The sequence below is a fragment of the Vitis vinifera genome, chromosome 6 (genome assembly GCF_030704535.1).
Source record: "Vitis vinifera cultivar Pinot Noir 40024 chromosome 6, ASM3070453v1".
NCBI classification, from domain to species: domain Eukaryota; kingdom Viridiplantae; phylum Streptophyta; class Magnoliopsida; order Vitales; family Vitaceae; genus Vitis; species Vitis vinifera.
Genome location: NC_081810.1, coordinates 6,717,891 through 6,733,321, shown reverse-complemented (window position 1 = coordinate 6,733,321; position 15,431 = coordinate 6,717,891). Strand labels below are relative to the sequence as shown.

Below are 15,431 nucleotides of genomic sequence, written 5' to 3'. Positions count from 1 at the left end.
TTTTAAAAACAAACTATGAATCTTATGAAAATCTCATATAAAGGAGAATTGAGATAACAAAGAAAGAATGGAAAGAATTTTTTTTTTCTGAGATGTCCTTCTTTTTTCTTAGTAAAAACCCTTTTAATGTTGGTCTAAAAGCCCATTCATTTAATGTTCTAAAAAGATAGGAAATGTGATAAGGATTCAATTAATAATACAGATACCCAGAATCGGATTACAATCCACAAATCTCACTACCCATTTAATACTCCACTCTGTTTAATGCCAACAACCAATTTCAGTTTCACTTTTTTTTTGTTCAGAATAAATTTGCCACGCGTAAAGTTTTTAAAGCCCATAATTTTCCATTAACCGGAAACCGGATGTTCGATTTTCGGTGGACGCGCCAATCCTGGCACACAGACTCACAGAGTAGAGATAGCTACCAGTTCCTCCGGTTGCCCCTTCCTCGTGCATTTTACAGGTCTGTCTTCGTCACAAATGACCGAGTGGGAGCGCATGTGTTAGAATCGTCTGCGTTGATTATGCTCATGGTCTTTTCCAACTTGCCACGTGGACAATTAACCTTTTGGGAATGTGCGTTTGATGGATGACACGTGTAGAATGCAGTGAGTGTGAGGGTGCGGTGAGAGTAGAGGAACGCAGCTCCTATAGAAATGACAATTTGAATTTATAACTAGCTTTGGTAATGAAATGCATGAAGGCTGAAACCACTCGTCTCCGAGTGCATTCTCAGTTCCTCGTTCATTTCATCAATCGCTCTCTGCTTTTTCTTGCTCGGCTGATTGGTTTTTTTCCTCTCTCTTTATCAAGAATCAATCATGGGTGATTTGGGTGTTCGAGAAATGTGAGTTTTTTTTGCATGATTTTAAGGCGATTCTCTGGTTATTGTTTTTTTTTTTTTTTTTTTTTGGTACTAATTTTTTATGATTGTTTGATTTTCTTGTGTAGGTTTGAATATTATCTTTATGATTATTTAGTAAAAAATAATATGGGTGAGACCGCAGAAATCTTCAGGAGAGAGGCCAATCTGAACTTCGATCCTACCCGGCCTCCACGTAATATTTTCTTCTCTCTTAGTCTTGGGTTTTACTCCGTTTGGCGAGTGGTCGACGGATTTTTGCATGTAGGCCTGTCGTTTATCTGATCTGATTTCTGGTTTTATTGATTTTTATGTGTTTTATTTATTTATAAATATATTAAAATGGGAAGTTTTTTTCATGATTAGGAAAGAATTACTCTGTTCTCTTTTTCCATTTTCTTAAAAATTTTGTTTGAAATTAGATGAGGGTTTCTCACCATTTTTTGGTCTCTTGTATTCATGGTGACATGGAATTTCTTTGCTTTTTTGCTTATTAAAAGAAAACCTTTGATCGTGTGTTGTAAATATGCATTTGGGCTTGTTTTTCTTTGATCAAATTTGATGTTTGTGTATATATATATAACAGGAGGTTTCTTTAATTATGAGTAGTAGAACAGTGCTTAATTAAGTCAATCTTCAGCTTACATGTGTGTGTGCGTTTTCAAGAGAATTTGATGTTTGTGTATATACATAACAGGAGGTTTCTTTAATTATGAGCAATAGAACAGTGCTTAATTGAGTCAAACTTAAGCTTACATGTGTGTGTTTTTTTAAGAAAATTTGATGTTTGTGTGTATATATATATCAGGAGGTTTCTTTAATTATGAGAAGTAGAACCGTGCTTAATTGAGTCAAACTTCAGCTTCCATGTGGGTGTGATTTTTGTTTTTCTTTTAAAAAAAGAAAGAAAAAAGTGTAGTTTTTCTCCTTTTTCCTTTTTCCTTTTTTTTTTTTTTTTTGCGGATGAATCGTTCATCAGGAACGTGGGTTATTTCTTCAGCTGTAGATGCTCCTGATGGTTTTCTCCATGAGTGGTGGGTGATATTTTATGATATGTTCCGTTCACGGAAAGTGGTTAATGAAGAGCCTGACGAGGGCTCCTCGGTTGTGGTAATGATTTCATCTGTTTGTTAGTTTGGGTTTGCCATTTGTAAATATAACAAATTTTCCAATCATCCTTAGTGTTTTTTTAATTATTAGACTGAAGAAATGATGGAAACTGGGGAACAAAGTGAGGCCTCCTCATCAAGACAGCATGAGATGAATGAAAAGCCTTCTGGGGACCTGGCTATTAGTGCTGATGCAGGTACTGTGCTCTAACTTTCTTCATCAGTGATTTAATGGCTGCAGTTTGAGTTAAAAGAGGAAATGACTTTGGGAGATTGTTTCAAAACTTCACTAATGATTTTGGGCATTTTAAAGGTCTAGGCCTTATATCTTAGGAGTTAGGAGTTCCACCTATGGGTTGCACCGCCTGTACCATCAAGGCTCTACATATCTTCTATTTGATATTAATGGGGAAGAGATGAATATGGCTCACAATGTCATAATATATCACCTAAATTATTTTTAGCATGTGTGAATCAGAAAAGGAAAATTAAAATGATGCCCCAAAGAGAATAGCTGAACTTCTCTTAAGGTTTTGGTAATGGTGAAGTTAATCAAACATGGATCAATCTATATTGGTGCTACAAATGTTCTTATTGATATGATTGCTAGCATATTTCTGTGTGGTTATTTTAAGGGTGGAGTCCTTATATCTGCAGGGTTGACAATGGGGGGAAATGAGCTCCCAAGCCTTCCATCGACTAAGTTGCCTGCCATGGTAAGCATCATAAGTAGATGTATTATTTATAACTTCCTTTCTGTTTGGTGTAAGTGTTAGCCTAATGCTTTATTTAATCTTGTTACAGGGAAGTGAGCAAATACTTCAAGATTTGTTGTCATCTCGACATCAACAAAAGCTACTGGAATTTAATGAGGTGGCATCGAGAATGGTAAGTGTTGCTCCCAATGGTGTGGCAACAAGAGTGATTTAAGTTGCATTCATTTATGTTGGTCTGCAATGTATGTGTGTTTATACATTTGGGTTTGTGTGTGTGCATAACATAGAGTCTCACATCATGTGTCCATGTGCATACCCACGAGGGCAAATGACACATGCCCAAATTCATAGAGCATGAAATATTTGGGGGGCACATGGTACCATATGCATTTGAATACACATTTTGGAGAAAGTGTATTTGGGGTGGCCATGAGTTGACTAATTTATGTTTCATCCGATATGTTGACAGGCAGCTAACCTAATACCTCCAGGGTTTGGGGATCAGGTTTGGAACCCATTTTGGATGATGGAACAGGTAATATCCATAATAGAGTTTTAAGAATGTGTTTTATGTAGTCAAACAAATAATGTTCTTCATCCAAGTTAAGAAATTAGTTGTTGCCAATATCTTGAATGTGCCTATTAGAAAGTATACAATTATGGTGACCTTCAAGTTTCTTATAATTTGTGTTGGTATTCTAATGGTTGGATGTTTATAGCCCTTTGTCACCAGAAGAGTCAATTATTTGCCAAGAAAGATACTTATAGAGATGTTTGATACATTGGCTAGTGTCGGTGGTGTTCCTTTTCTTTCTTTTGTTCGCTATAATCCTTTTCATAGCCATAAACTGACAAACTTAAAGTATGATTTATTGAATATGTTGACAGGGGCCTGGATTAATACCTCCAGGGTTTGGCAATCAGGCATCGGATCCTTTTTGGCTGACAGAACATCAGGAAGAGCTCAAGGAATCAGGAGAGGTATAGTAGTAACCATCATAGAGATTTAAGAATGTGTTATGTGCAGTCAGACAAATCCAATTAGGAAAATACTCATTGCCAGTATATTGAATGTACAGATTAGAAGGTGTGCAATAATAGCAGGTGCCCAACTTCCTATAATTTTTTGGTCATTTTGTAACGGTTGGATGCTGTTGCCTTTTGTTACTGCAGTAGTTGATTCTTTTTCCAAGAAAGCTTCCCACTTCTGATTTTTGATATGTTTGATTTAATGTTGTTAGTAGTGTTTTCTATCATTTGTTTGCAATGAATTTTATAGTGGCTTTCAACTGATTGAAATAATCTGTAATTTATTCAATGTGTTGATTGGGAGCTGACCCAATACCTCAAGGATTTAATGGTCGGGTATCAGATTCATTTTGGGAGACAGAACAATATAGGGAAGTGTTCAAGGATGGCACACTATTAATTGAGGTAGCTTTGATCACAGAGATGTATGAATATGTGTTTACTGTAGTCAGACAAATAAGTCCTTCATCCCATCTAGGAAAATACTTGTTGTCAATGTCTTGATTATATCTTGTAGAAAGTGTGCAATTACTATGGGCATGTCAAGCTTCTTGTAAGTTGTGCTATCGTCTTCTAATGGTTTTGTGGCCTTCTTACCTATTAGAAAGTGCGCAATATATTGGTAGGTTACATTTGACCATTCACATGCCCATCTTGGAAAAAGAAATCAATTATAGTTAACATTTTGCTGCAATTCACTTATGTTTTCAAATTGATTAGATTTGTTGTTCTGATTATTAATGCATTTCCCATGGGGATAAATGATGGAATTGATTTTCATAGAAATGGAAACACACAATCTTTGACAATCTGTAATAGTGTTCTCATTTTGATTAGTTACAATGATATTAATTGAAGTTGGTTAAGAGGAGCTCCCTTGGACTATTCCTGTAATTGCATTGCTTACTTGTTAATGAAGTAGACAACCTTGAGGAATCATGTTTCCTTTTATAAAAATATTCACTATAATATCATACTGCAATTTTCTTCAAATCATGTGGATGACTGTGGAATCCTTTTTTATTTTTATAAGAATATTGGATATAATATTATACTGTAACTCATTAAAATTATTCATATTTTTCTCTATTTTTCTTATCATTCAGTTATGCCATTTGTTCTGGCTGCTTATAATAAAGTGTATTAGAGTTTTCTCAACTGGTGAAAGGGCTTATATGTTGATTACCTCATGTTATGGAATTGTCCTGGACAGAGCTATGCAAAGAATCCATCAGAAGAATCAACACCGATGAACAATTCCTTAGATGATACTGTCAAACCATCTGTTACTCATGCTAAGGGCAATGAAGACGTGGCAGGTGCTTTCATGCAAACGGTGACTTCTGATACAGATGCTTCCAAAGGTAATTTTTACAGGTTTGAAAAGGGGATCGCATGTAAATATGAATTATGCAGTGCACCTGATATATGTTTCTTCTAATCATTTAAAAAAAATTGGAACATTTAGTATAACATGGTAGAAAACAACCTCAAGGTAAGCTAAGATATTCTTTAATAAGAATGTAATGTAGATGCAGCTTTTGGTGTATGCTACTCTTTAAGTAAATACTGTTTTATCACTTAATGTTATTTTCTTTCAATAATATGCTAATGATTGTCCTTAAATCATTAAATTTTCATATTTAAACTAGATTGAATGTTTTTGCTGTTTTTCTTTTTATTGTATACATTACAATTTTTCCTTTTGTGGATGAGTGTTTCTTTTCTGTAGCATATGAAGAATAACCACATGATGCAGAATTTGAATGATCTGATTCTATGCTGATGTCTGTTTGACTTATTTATATTTTTGACTTGTGTGATTCATCTCCTATGCTTTCAGGTCATGTCTCTTGGAAAAATTGTGAATGATTTGAATCCTTTGTCCCTTCATAATTCCAATAGCAAAGGGTCCAAGGACAATCGATCCTCCTTCAAGTTACTAGGATGTTAGTTGATCATCAGAACAGTTTGATATTGCAAAAGGGCTCAATCATTAGTGATTTACAAGATGGACTATTTCTTCTAGGAGTCAAAAAGTAATCACTATGCGCTATCATGTGATAGTGTTCTCATGATGTTGTTCTAGTAAACAATGTGCCTTTTGGAATCTTTATTGGAATCTTTTCCTCAGACATGTTTGTTTGGGTTCTATGATATTTCTGACTGTGTTTGAAACTTTGTTGTGGAAATTTTGCATTATCATAGGAGTAATGATGGATTCTTTTTGCTGAAAGGGTTCTATTTGCTCCATATTATTTTAACTTTTGTGATAAAATACAACCAAATGGTCTTTGATAGCCATTTTGCCTTTTTGTTGCTTTATCTAGTTTGTTGGTTAGGTCCAAGAAATCCTTTTTGGGTTCTTGCCAAATCAGTACTTATCCAACAACCATTTTAAGTGGGACTTGGGCCTTATCAATGCAGATGAACATCCATAGAGAACAAATAACACATCAAGACAATAAGACAATCATTGGCAAAAGAATACTGATGGTCGCATGGGGCAAGGAACTAATGGGAACCAATGAAGTTGTTGTCAATCAACGAACTCTACATAAATATGCAACATCTGGTTGGAATACAAGCTATATGTGACACATGTTCCATATAGAGAAAAAGGTCATCATGGGTCACATGGTAGTAGATAAGGGGAAGGCATGAACAAAGAGGTCATCACCTCATTTTCATTATTTATTTATATTTTTGAGAAAAGGGGTGGATAGGGAAAGGAGGAATGTGCAGACCATACTTTTTTCCTTTTGTAATAGTGGCCATAGGTAAGGTAAAGGCCTTATCCTATTCCTTACTTTCATTAGGAATAACGGTCTCATAAGGGTCAAAACCTCTAAAATCGTATATTAACTGATATTCCGAAGAAGTTCCCAACTATTAACTACTCTCAGAAACTAAGTGTTAAGGCTTCAAAATGTTTCATGACTAGCTCATTCAAGAGTTAGAAGATATATATATATTCTAGATTAGCCTATAGAGCATCCCCGAATCACCCTAGTAACATTCACTTGACTCTCATTTTCATCCTCTTTTCTAGTGGTTTCGACTAACATTATCTGCTTTAGGGAATCAACCAAACTTGGTTCCTAAGAAGAGTTGTTGGTCAGCCCACTTGTCAAATTGCAAACTTTGGCATCCAACTATAGAAGTTCTCTTTAATCTCTCAATTATCATATTTCATATTTGGATTAAGTATGCTTTAATGGTTGAATCCAAAACCTATATTATTTCTTGGGGTTTATATCTTATTTTTTCTGCTTCCAATATTTCCAACCCAAAAGCATTGATCAACTATATTATTTGCAAAATTTAAATATTTGCACAAGTCTCATTTTCCAACTATCATTAAAAACCTAGAAAAACAAATTTTCAAGCAACCAAAAATGCATTGTTCGCTAAATGTTCAAATCTTGCATGATGATCGTTTTCCAATCTTGATGGACGCAATTTTGAAGGTGATTCCTCTAGATTAGCACACTTAGATAATGTAATCTTCATTAAAGTGCATGCATAAAGGAGTTCCTATTTTGCCTATGATAAGCAAAAAAAATAATAAATGGAGACCAACTCATTCCGCGTACCACATGCTCTATTCATCAAAGCCACACAATAGCACCTATTGATGCACACAAAACTAGTAAGACCACTAAATCATTCATAATCCATGTATGCTTGTGCAAACTCCACAAGGTTCAATTATTGCACATCACATGCCTAGTTTATGACACATAGGCATCATTCTTATTTGGCTTGTAAAGTATCAAGTGTCTTGCAACCAAATGTTATGAAGAGAAGACAATTTCCACTAGCATGGAACGAGCTGTCTTTTATCTCTTAACACTTGCATTGTATGACCATCTTCATAATTTATCTTATGCTTGCATTATTCATGCCTCTTCCTGTGCACCGGTATTATAGTATCTAGGCATGAATGCCTATTTCCAAGCGGATCGCTAAACCTTTGGATGCTTAAAAGATGTGGTTGTCTACTAGTATTAGATGTTGAGAGAGTTCTCCTATACAAGTGAAGGTGGCACTATGTGGCATCTAAAGGGAGTGACTAATGGGCCAATGTTTCTCCAAGATAGTACCACCTGATGATCTCCCATGGGCTCTCAAAGATGTCATCCTACATATAACACGATGAGGTTAATATGTCTACCCAAGTTGTGAGTAAGACTATGTTGGCGCTATATGGACTTGGTACGCATTGGTAGTGAAACCTGCTTTCCACTATTGATTACTTTGGAATTGACTTAAGAAGCAGGATGAACATGCATTCAAAGTCTCTCTTAGTTAAAATGAGAGGGAAGAAGATCTCCTGGGTTATTCGATATCTCTATCACCTTTATAATCTTCCATATCATGATATGGATATTATTATGGGAGTTACTTTTTTGGGACATTACAAAAAAGGTTATGTTCTTACTAAAATTTAAAAATTAAAAGATGATAAAAAAGAAAGTCGTTCTTCTAAAGTTTCAAGATTCTACTAAATTGGAGATTTTCTAACGTGTGTGTTTCTTATATGGGATTTTTGCTACTCTCTCCAACCCTTATTATCTCTCATTTGTGACATTCTCCTTGCAAACATGGATGTCTCATTGTCTCATCATCCCACGTGGCCAACCTCCTTCAACTAATACGGAACACTAATTAATTTGATTAGGTTGTTCAACCTTAAATATCCACATTAATGGGTACTCTCCCTTAATTTAGGAAATTTAGATCTTAAATGACCACCATTCCTTAGATTAAACTATCAACATTGTGTTTATCAATTATTATTAATGGTTGTTTGAACACTGCAAAAGTCATGACAAGTGAAGTATATTGTTGTCAAATGTCAAAGTATGTATGAAACAATTGTCGGAGTTGACATAACTTGTAAAATACATGTAGGAGTTATCTTAAAACGCTAATAGTTATCCCTCATTTCTCCCACTTTGCAAAAAAAATAAGTAAATAAATAAAAAAAAAAGGAATTTTTGTTGTCTTGATAGGCTATATAGTGTATGAGATATGGGAATGTAAGGATCAAGAAGAATGAACTTGGAATTAGTGGTTTTGTTCAAATATTTGAATTATGTAGAAATATTTGAGTCAAGTGCGCATAGATCCTCCTTATCAATGGTTGCTTGCTCCGGCACACCTAACGATTGTTTTTCTTCTACCAATTTAGATGATTGCTTTAAGTACACTTGGTTTTATTCTCTTAAACAAAAATTCAGATTTTTTTTTTCCCAAAAGCTTTTTCGTTATAAATTTTACTTAATTTTATACAACCACAAGAAAACTTTAATGTGGATGAAAGGCTTAATTTTTAAATAGGTTGTTTTCTTAAACACTTCAATGAGCTTCTTACCCAAATACTTAAGCACAAACTAAGCATACTCATTGGAAGTTGCCTCATATGCATTTTAATGTGGATGAAAGGCCTTATGCTTTTGTTTCGTCATTGTTTATCTCATCAATTTGTCTACTCAAGTTCTATGATATAATTCTCTTTGTGCATTTTATTTGATAACCTTGCAAACTATTTTGTTTTACATCTTTTCAATTGTCTTTGTTTCCTTATCATTATACCTATACAAGTAACAAAATGTCCTAAGAAGTTCTCCATGTGTATTTGTGGACTATGGTTCATTTCAAAAAGGGGTTTGTGTTGTCTCTAATGAAAACTGAATTTTATCTTTATTTCTAAACATCCAACATTCAATGAGAATGCTTTTCCTTGCCCCTTAGGGTATAGCATTCAATGAGAATATTTTTGTCCTTAAAAAATACTTTATACTTGGACAAATTTAATCATTGTCTCATTTGACAAAGATTCAAATGCAATAAAGAGGACAACTCTTTACTTCAAAAAAAGGCTTGCTATGTGCAAAAGGCAATATTTTTCCAAAGGGAGGCTTACCCTAATTAAAATTACTTTTTCAAGTCTTTCTATTTACTTCATGTCCTTGTTCATAATCCCAAAAAAGGTGAGTCTAAGATTGGAGTAGATCCAAAGAAACCTCCTTTGGACTGGGATTGGTTAAGTGAAAAAGCCTCATCTAGTTAATTAATCCATAGTTTGCTCGAATAAAAAGAATTGGGGCCTTGGTATTGGGAATCTCTCCTCTTAACAAGGCACTTCTTGGCAAGTGGTTTCGGAGATTCCCATCTAAAAGTGAGTCCTTTTGGAAAAGAGTTATTGCACAAAAATTTGGGAAAGAAGAAGGGGGGTAGGGCTCAAAGGCAATGCGGGATAGTCATGGGGTGGGTATGTCGAAGGCTATTAGAAAGGGGTGGGAGTCTTTCATTAGCAGCATACACTTCTTTCTTGGTAATAAAAAAAGGGTTGAATTTTAGAAAGATGGATAGTGTGGTGACTCAGCTTTGGAAGTATCATTTTTGTTTTTGTTCTCTCTAGCTAGTGATAAAGACTCTTAGGTAGCAAAGTTATGGGAACAAGGAGGAAAGTGGGTCGGTGGAGCCCCTGCTTCTTATGGCATTTTCATGATTGAGAAATTGAAAAAGTGACTGCCTTTCTAGAGATCCTGCAAAAACACTCAATTAGAAGTGAGGAATAAGACAAATTGGGTTGGGAGGAGTCTAAGAGTGGTGTGTTTTCAATGAAATCTTTCTACTCCTTAGTTCAAGAAAGAGTGAGCTTTCCCCTTTTGGTATGGTTTGGAATCCATGGGTACCTATGAAAGTGAGTTTCTTCTCATGAGAAGCAACTTGGGGGAAGATTTTAACTATTGATCAACTTAAAAGGAGGGGTTGGATGTTGCTTCATGTGCAAAAATGAGGAAGAATCGGTTGATCATCTACTTCTCCATCGCCCTAAAGCTAGTATCGTGTAGCATTTGGTTTTCTCTCTTTTTGGTGTTGCATTCCATGATAAGAGATAATCTTTTGAGCTGGCACGGTTTGTTCGTGGCAAAAATTGGAAAAAAAAGTTCAGAGGGCCACCCCTTTGTATTTGTTTTAGACATTGTGGAAGGAAAGAAACAAGAGAGGTCCTTCGAAGATTTTAAATAGTCTAATTAGAAAATCAAATCCTATTTCATAAATACCTTTTTGGAATGAATTAGGGTGCACATAAATGACCCTTTTTGTCCATGATTGACTTTTTGATTAGCTTTTAGCTTAATGTAAGGAGAGGGAGGTTGTTTTTTGTGTTTTCTCTCCCTTTTCCCGCTTTTCGCTTTTTTCCTATAAAAAAAATATATTTTACCAACACAAATGTTCTTATATCGCCATTACATAGATAAGAAATTGCTTGTATGCTAAAGAAGGCTTTTTGATCAATTTATCTATAGTGACCACATCTTTGTTATTCCTAAACATTTCTCTTTTGGTGTTATCATAGTAGCTCCAGTTATAGTAGTCATTAAATGAAATTAACAAGAAATTGATTGCATGGTGAAAAAGGTGTTTTAATTAATGTGTAGGAAAGACCTTAATCTGATTTTAATTGTACAATACTCCATTAATTTTTTCCTCACCCTTTCATTTACTTGAGGTACTACTACTAAATAATGTTTATCTGCAGTTTTCTAAGTTATTGATTAACCTTAGATCTGTGATGATATTGAATTATTTTTTTTTCCTGTATCTGCCTGGTTTTTTATTTACTATTACTAACACTAATACTAGCTATTGCACATTAATTTTAGGAGGCTCTCTAGTCAAGCAGAAGTTTCACAATTTTGGGAACACCATAATTATTCTCTTCCTCCTTTGGCAGCCTGGGATGATCCATAGTTCTCATTCTCAGCATGATTTGGGATCCCAATGGTTTGTTCTACATCAAGTTTGAGTTTTGTGATCTGTTGCTTCTGGAAATGTGTTGTATATCCATTTTCAGTATAAACCATTCCTTATATTACTTCTTATAAGGTGTTAGAGTAGATAATTTTTTGTCTATCATCATATCACTTGTATGTTTGCATATATTCAGTTTAATTTAATTAAGCTTGCTTGTTTTTGTGTTCCCAACATCAGAGCTAATTGGTGGACACATGGCATGTGGCAATTGTAAGAGAAAAAGAGTTTCTAAGAGAAAAGATGCTATAAGTTGTTTAACTTCACATATTTTTTCTTTACTATCCAACCATTATGCCTTTTTTCTCAATGCTGGGGGTGTTGTTGCATAATCAAACATGTAATGGTTTCATTCAAAGGATTTTGTCCACCATCTAGCTTCCGTTAATAGTTGTATATGTTTATTGAGAAATAAGGTTAGTCACATTTCCACTGCATTCCCAGTAAATAGGCTTCCCAATATCAGCAAAAATGGCATAGAGAACCTTGATCACTATTGTATTTGCAGTGTAAGAAAAGGGGTGGGGGGAGGCACTTGAAGCCTCTGAAGATTGGGAAGCACAACATTGTTTGCCAATGTTGAAAGTCAATTTCAGTTTTGTTTCTATTTTTATTTTTATTTTTGGTTGTTTGAGGTTAGATACTCTGTTTCAATCCTAGATTTCCTTTATGTCAAGACTTAAAATAAGTTCTACTGGTGAAATCTAAGTTGATTTCTATTTTTACTTGGCCAACAAACATCCAAAACTGATTTATATTCTGGCTTTCTTTTGAGAGGGAGAGGAGGAGGTACTTGATTTGATGTTAGACTAATTACCATTTTTAGTAATTAAGATTTGTTTAATTATAGTGTGAAATACTTATAATATTTAATTAAACTTTAATGGCCAAGGTATTTTCTCCAATTTGATTAGGTTTGATTTAATGAGTTGTTTTTATCTTAAAATATCTTCTACTTTTATTTACTTGTTTTAGATTTGTGCCTTAATTTATTAAATATATGATAAATAATAGCTATTTCCAAGTTTGTTTAATGATCCTATATTTTGCTATATCTAATGGCTTTTCAATAAACTTTCATGTGTTGTCTCTAAAACAGGCAAAAGTTTTATGATAGTATTTTCTGTCAGAGCGACTGAAAACCTATATAATATTCAATGCATGTAATAAAATCATGTCTGTCGGGTGAATTAGATTCACAAAATCATTAGATATATTACTGACTTACTGTGCAGGATTCTGGAGTCATAATTTGTGTCAGTTGGATTCCAGGAATATGTTAGCCCCGAAAAGAATTATAAAGGATTCATGTCTCTGTTATTTAGTCATGATACCACAACTCAAGCACACATGCTGCAGTTGCCATGGCTCTGCTGGAACCAAACCCACATTTAGAAGAACAAAGCACAGCCATTTCTCTTCAGCATTTTCTGAATGGTTCTATAATTATAATGAACAATTTATGTTATAGTGTACTAACCTATTAGCTTCATACTCGTGACAGAGATAACCAGAAAAACTGACACAAACCCATACTAGTCTAGTAGCATTTTCACTTTTATTTTGCTGATTAGTCTATTATTATTATAGTTAATTTTTAAGTTTTCCAATTTTATTTGAGGGCATGAACTCAGATAAAATAGGCAGATTCTCATGTAGCTGAAACCTTTTTGTTGTTGAGGTGGTGGACGGATATCAAGATATTAATACACTTGCCAACTGATGTTGCTAAACTATACATTGTGGTAAGGATGGAACTTATGAATTTACAGTGTTGTTTCTCACAATCATGGTTTTAACTTTTTGCTTCATTGAATGACTTTCAAATTGTGTTCAGAAATACTTAAGTTGGAAATGCTTACTACTAATCTGGGTTGGGTCAAATAAAAATGTGAAAATATTTGCTAGAATCAATTGTCTGAGGAAAACATTAGAGAAGGTCCATAACCAAACCCATTCAGTCATACATATTGACATTCTGTCATGTCAACTAGCACAGTGTTATCACTACTTCACCATAACTACTTTGTTAAAAGTTCTATTTTCTTTTTTTATAATTGGAAGATTGATATGCATAGGAAGAAAATCATGATTTCTCTGTAGATTATTCAGAGGTGCTGTTGTTTGGGAAATATAGCCAGGAAAACAGTAGTTATAAAACCCCAGCTATTTTTATGTTTTCTGTATAAGTAGATAGGTAGTTTTTAGAACAATCCGTGCACTTCTCTAAGATGCTGAAAAGAGCTTCCCTTTCTTGGTGGTTTTGAGGCTCTTGCAGAATTGCAATCAGAATGTCCCATGCTTTTAATTTCATAGAGTGAAATTTCTTAGGTTATATAATGCACTAATATTACAGCCACAATGGTGTACAGAAACAATGTCTGATCTTTAAATTAGGTTGAGAAGGGGTCTAATAATTTTACTCTGTTGAAAAGAATCAACCATATTATTACCTTGAGGAGGAACAATCTTGTTATCATGAGTCTCCGTATATGCAAGTAATTGCAGAATTTCTTTTAAATTAAAATCTCAATGTGAAAACCTTCTTTTTCTTCTTTTCTTTTTCATTTGCAAATTATTAGAATTAAGGTCTTTGAAAATTTTGCATCTTATATAGAACTACACAGATTGTTTTCTTTCTTGGAGTTCTCTCTTAACAGAAATGTACATGTCTGCACTAAACATTTGTCTTATTACACCAAGCTCCAACATTTCTAGTTTGTTTTAACTCAAATAATTCTACTTTGAATGAAATGATATAATGTCATATGTTTTCATGATAAGTCTCAGAGATAGCAGAATCAGTTCAGCAGAAGATAGATTTGTCTCTGTTTGCTTTGTCAATACCATACAAATTACTTGTGAAAGTCCAATTACTAGTGGGACCCGAGCTTGTTACATCATTGCCTTATATTTCTGCATGACAAAACATTTCTCTTCAGGTAATGCTTATTCTGTATGATTCTAGCATAACAAAGCATGAATTCATTTTACATCTATCATTGCATTATAGTTCCACTATCCAAATTCATTCTTGAATTCTTTCTGAACTTTCATATTTTTTTTACATAATTTTACTGAAATGTTTGTTTCAGGAAATAATTCCCTGAGGTGAGGTATGCTAAAGGTGTGTTGCAAAAAGTCCAAGGACAGATTGACAGGGCACTTGGAGGGACTCAATGATCTTATAGGTCTACTCATTATGCTTTGTCTTTATGGGATATCCTAGGGTTTAGGGTTTAGGGTTTAAGTTTTAAAGTTGGAAATAGACATTAAGGCTATGTTTGGTTCCTAGTTGTTTCAAACTCATTTCACTTACTTTTCTTACATAAAAATTAAATAATTTAAAGCACATAAATCTCTAATTATTTTAATTATACTTTTTTTTTTTTTGTATTTTCTATAGTGAAACCAAACAGGAGAAAATTATTTTTCTTAGTAATTTTTTTTCCTTTTTAGTATTTTTCAGGAACTAAACATAGCCTTAGTGTTTCCCATGGCCTCTAGAATTGCTACCCTTATATGTTTTGTACTACAAAGCCTGCAGATTTGGCCATTAAGATTTCTAGATCTTGATTAATCTATGGTTTGGTGAAAGTCTTATACAAGGCCTTTTAAAAGATTTGCCAGATTTTGATTTCGCAGCATCATTTTCAAACTTCTTTGGGATTGAAGGTTCATTGTACCTTTGGTTAGTTCAGCCTTGATCATTCAACGGACTTTGGTAGTATCTTATTTGAGTCCATCTTCTGGTCTGCAAAAACTGAACATTGTTCTCCATTAGATCTCAGAGAAGACCCACAAAAGTGTACTACTTGTAGTGTTGTAAACTTAACGTGAGATTCATCACCAGCTGTGTTTGTACAATATGTGAACATGCTG

General features: G+C 34.0%; 1 protein-coding gene across 3 annotated transcripts; it reads left to right on the top strand.

The window, feature by feature from the left end:
* The first annotated feature begins 694 nt into the window (after nt 1-694).
* On the top strand, nt 695-15,148 carry LOC104879535 (uncharacterized). Of its 3 annotated transcripts, XM_059737488.1 has the most exons (12): nt 695-850; nt 955-1,061; nt 1,866-1,975; nt 2,066-2,171; nt 2,632-2,690; nt 2,779-2,862; nt 3,160-3,225; nt 3,579-3,671; nt 4,933-5,083; nt 11,402-11,522; nt 13,231-13,294; nt 14,645-15,148. In XM_059737488.1, the coding sequence occupies exons 1-12, from the start codon at nt 825-827 to the stop codon at nt 14,657-14,659; spliced, it is 1,002 nt and encodes a 333-aa protein (XP_059593471.1). In that variant the 5' UTR covers nt 695-824; the 3' UTR covers nt 14,660-15,148. The 3 variants fall into 3 exon arrangements, with proteins under 3 accessions (XP_059593471.1, XP_059593472.1, XP_059593473.1); XM_059737489.1 differs by lacking the exon at nt 13,231-13,294; XM_059737490.1 differs by lacking the exons at nt 11,402-11,522; nt 13,231-13,294; nt 14,645-15,148 and adding an exon at nt 5,563-5,972.
* Nucleotides 15,149-15,431: the final 283 nt, after the last annotated feature.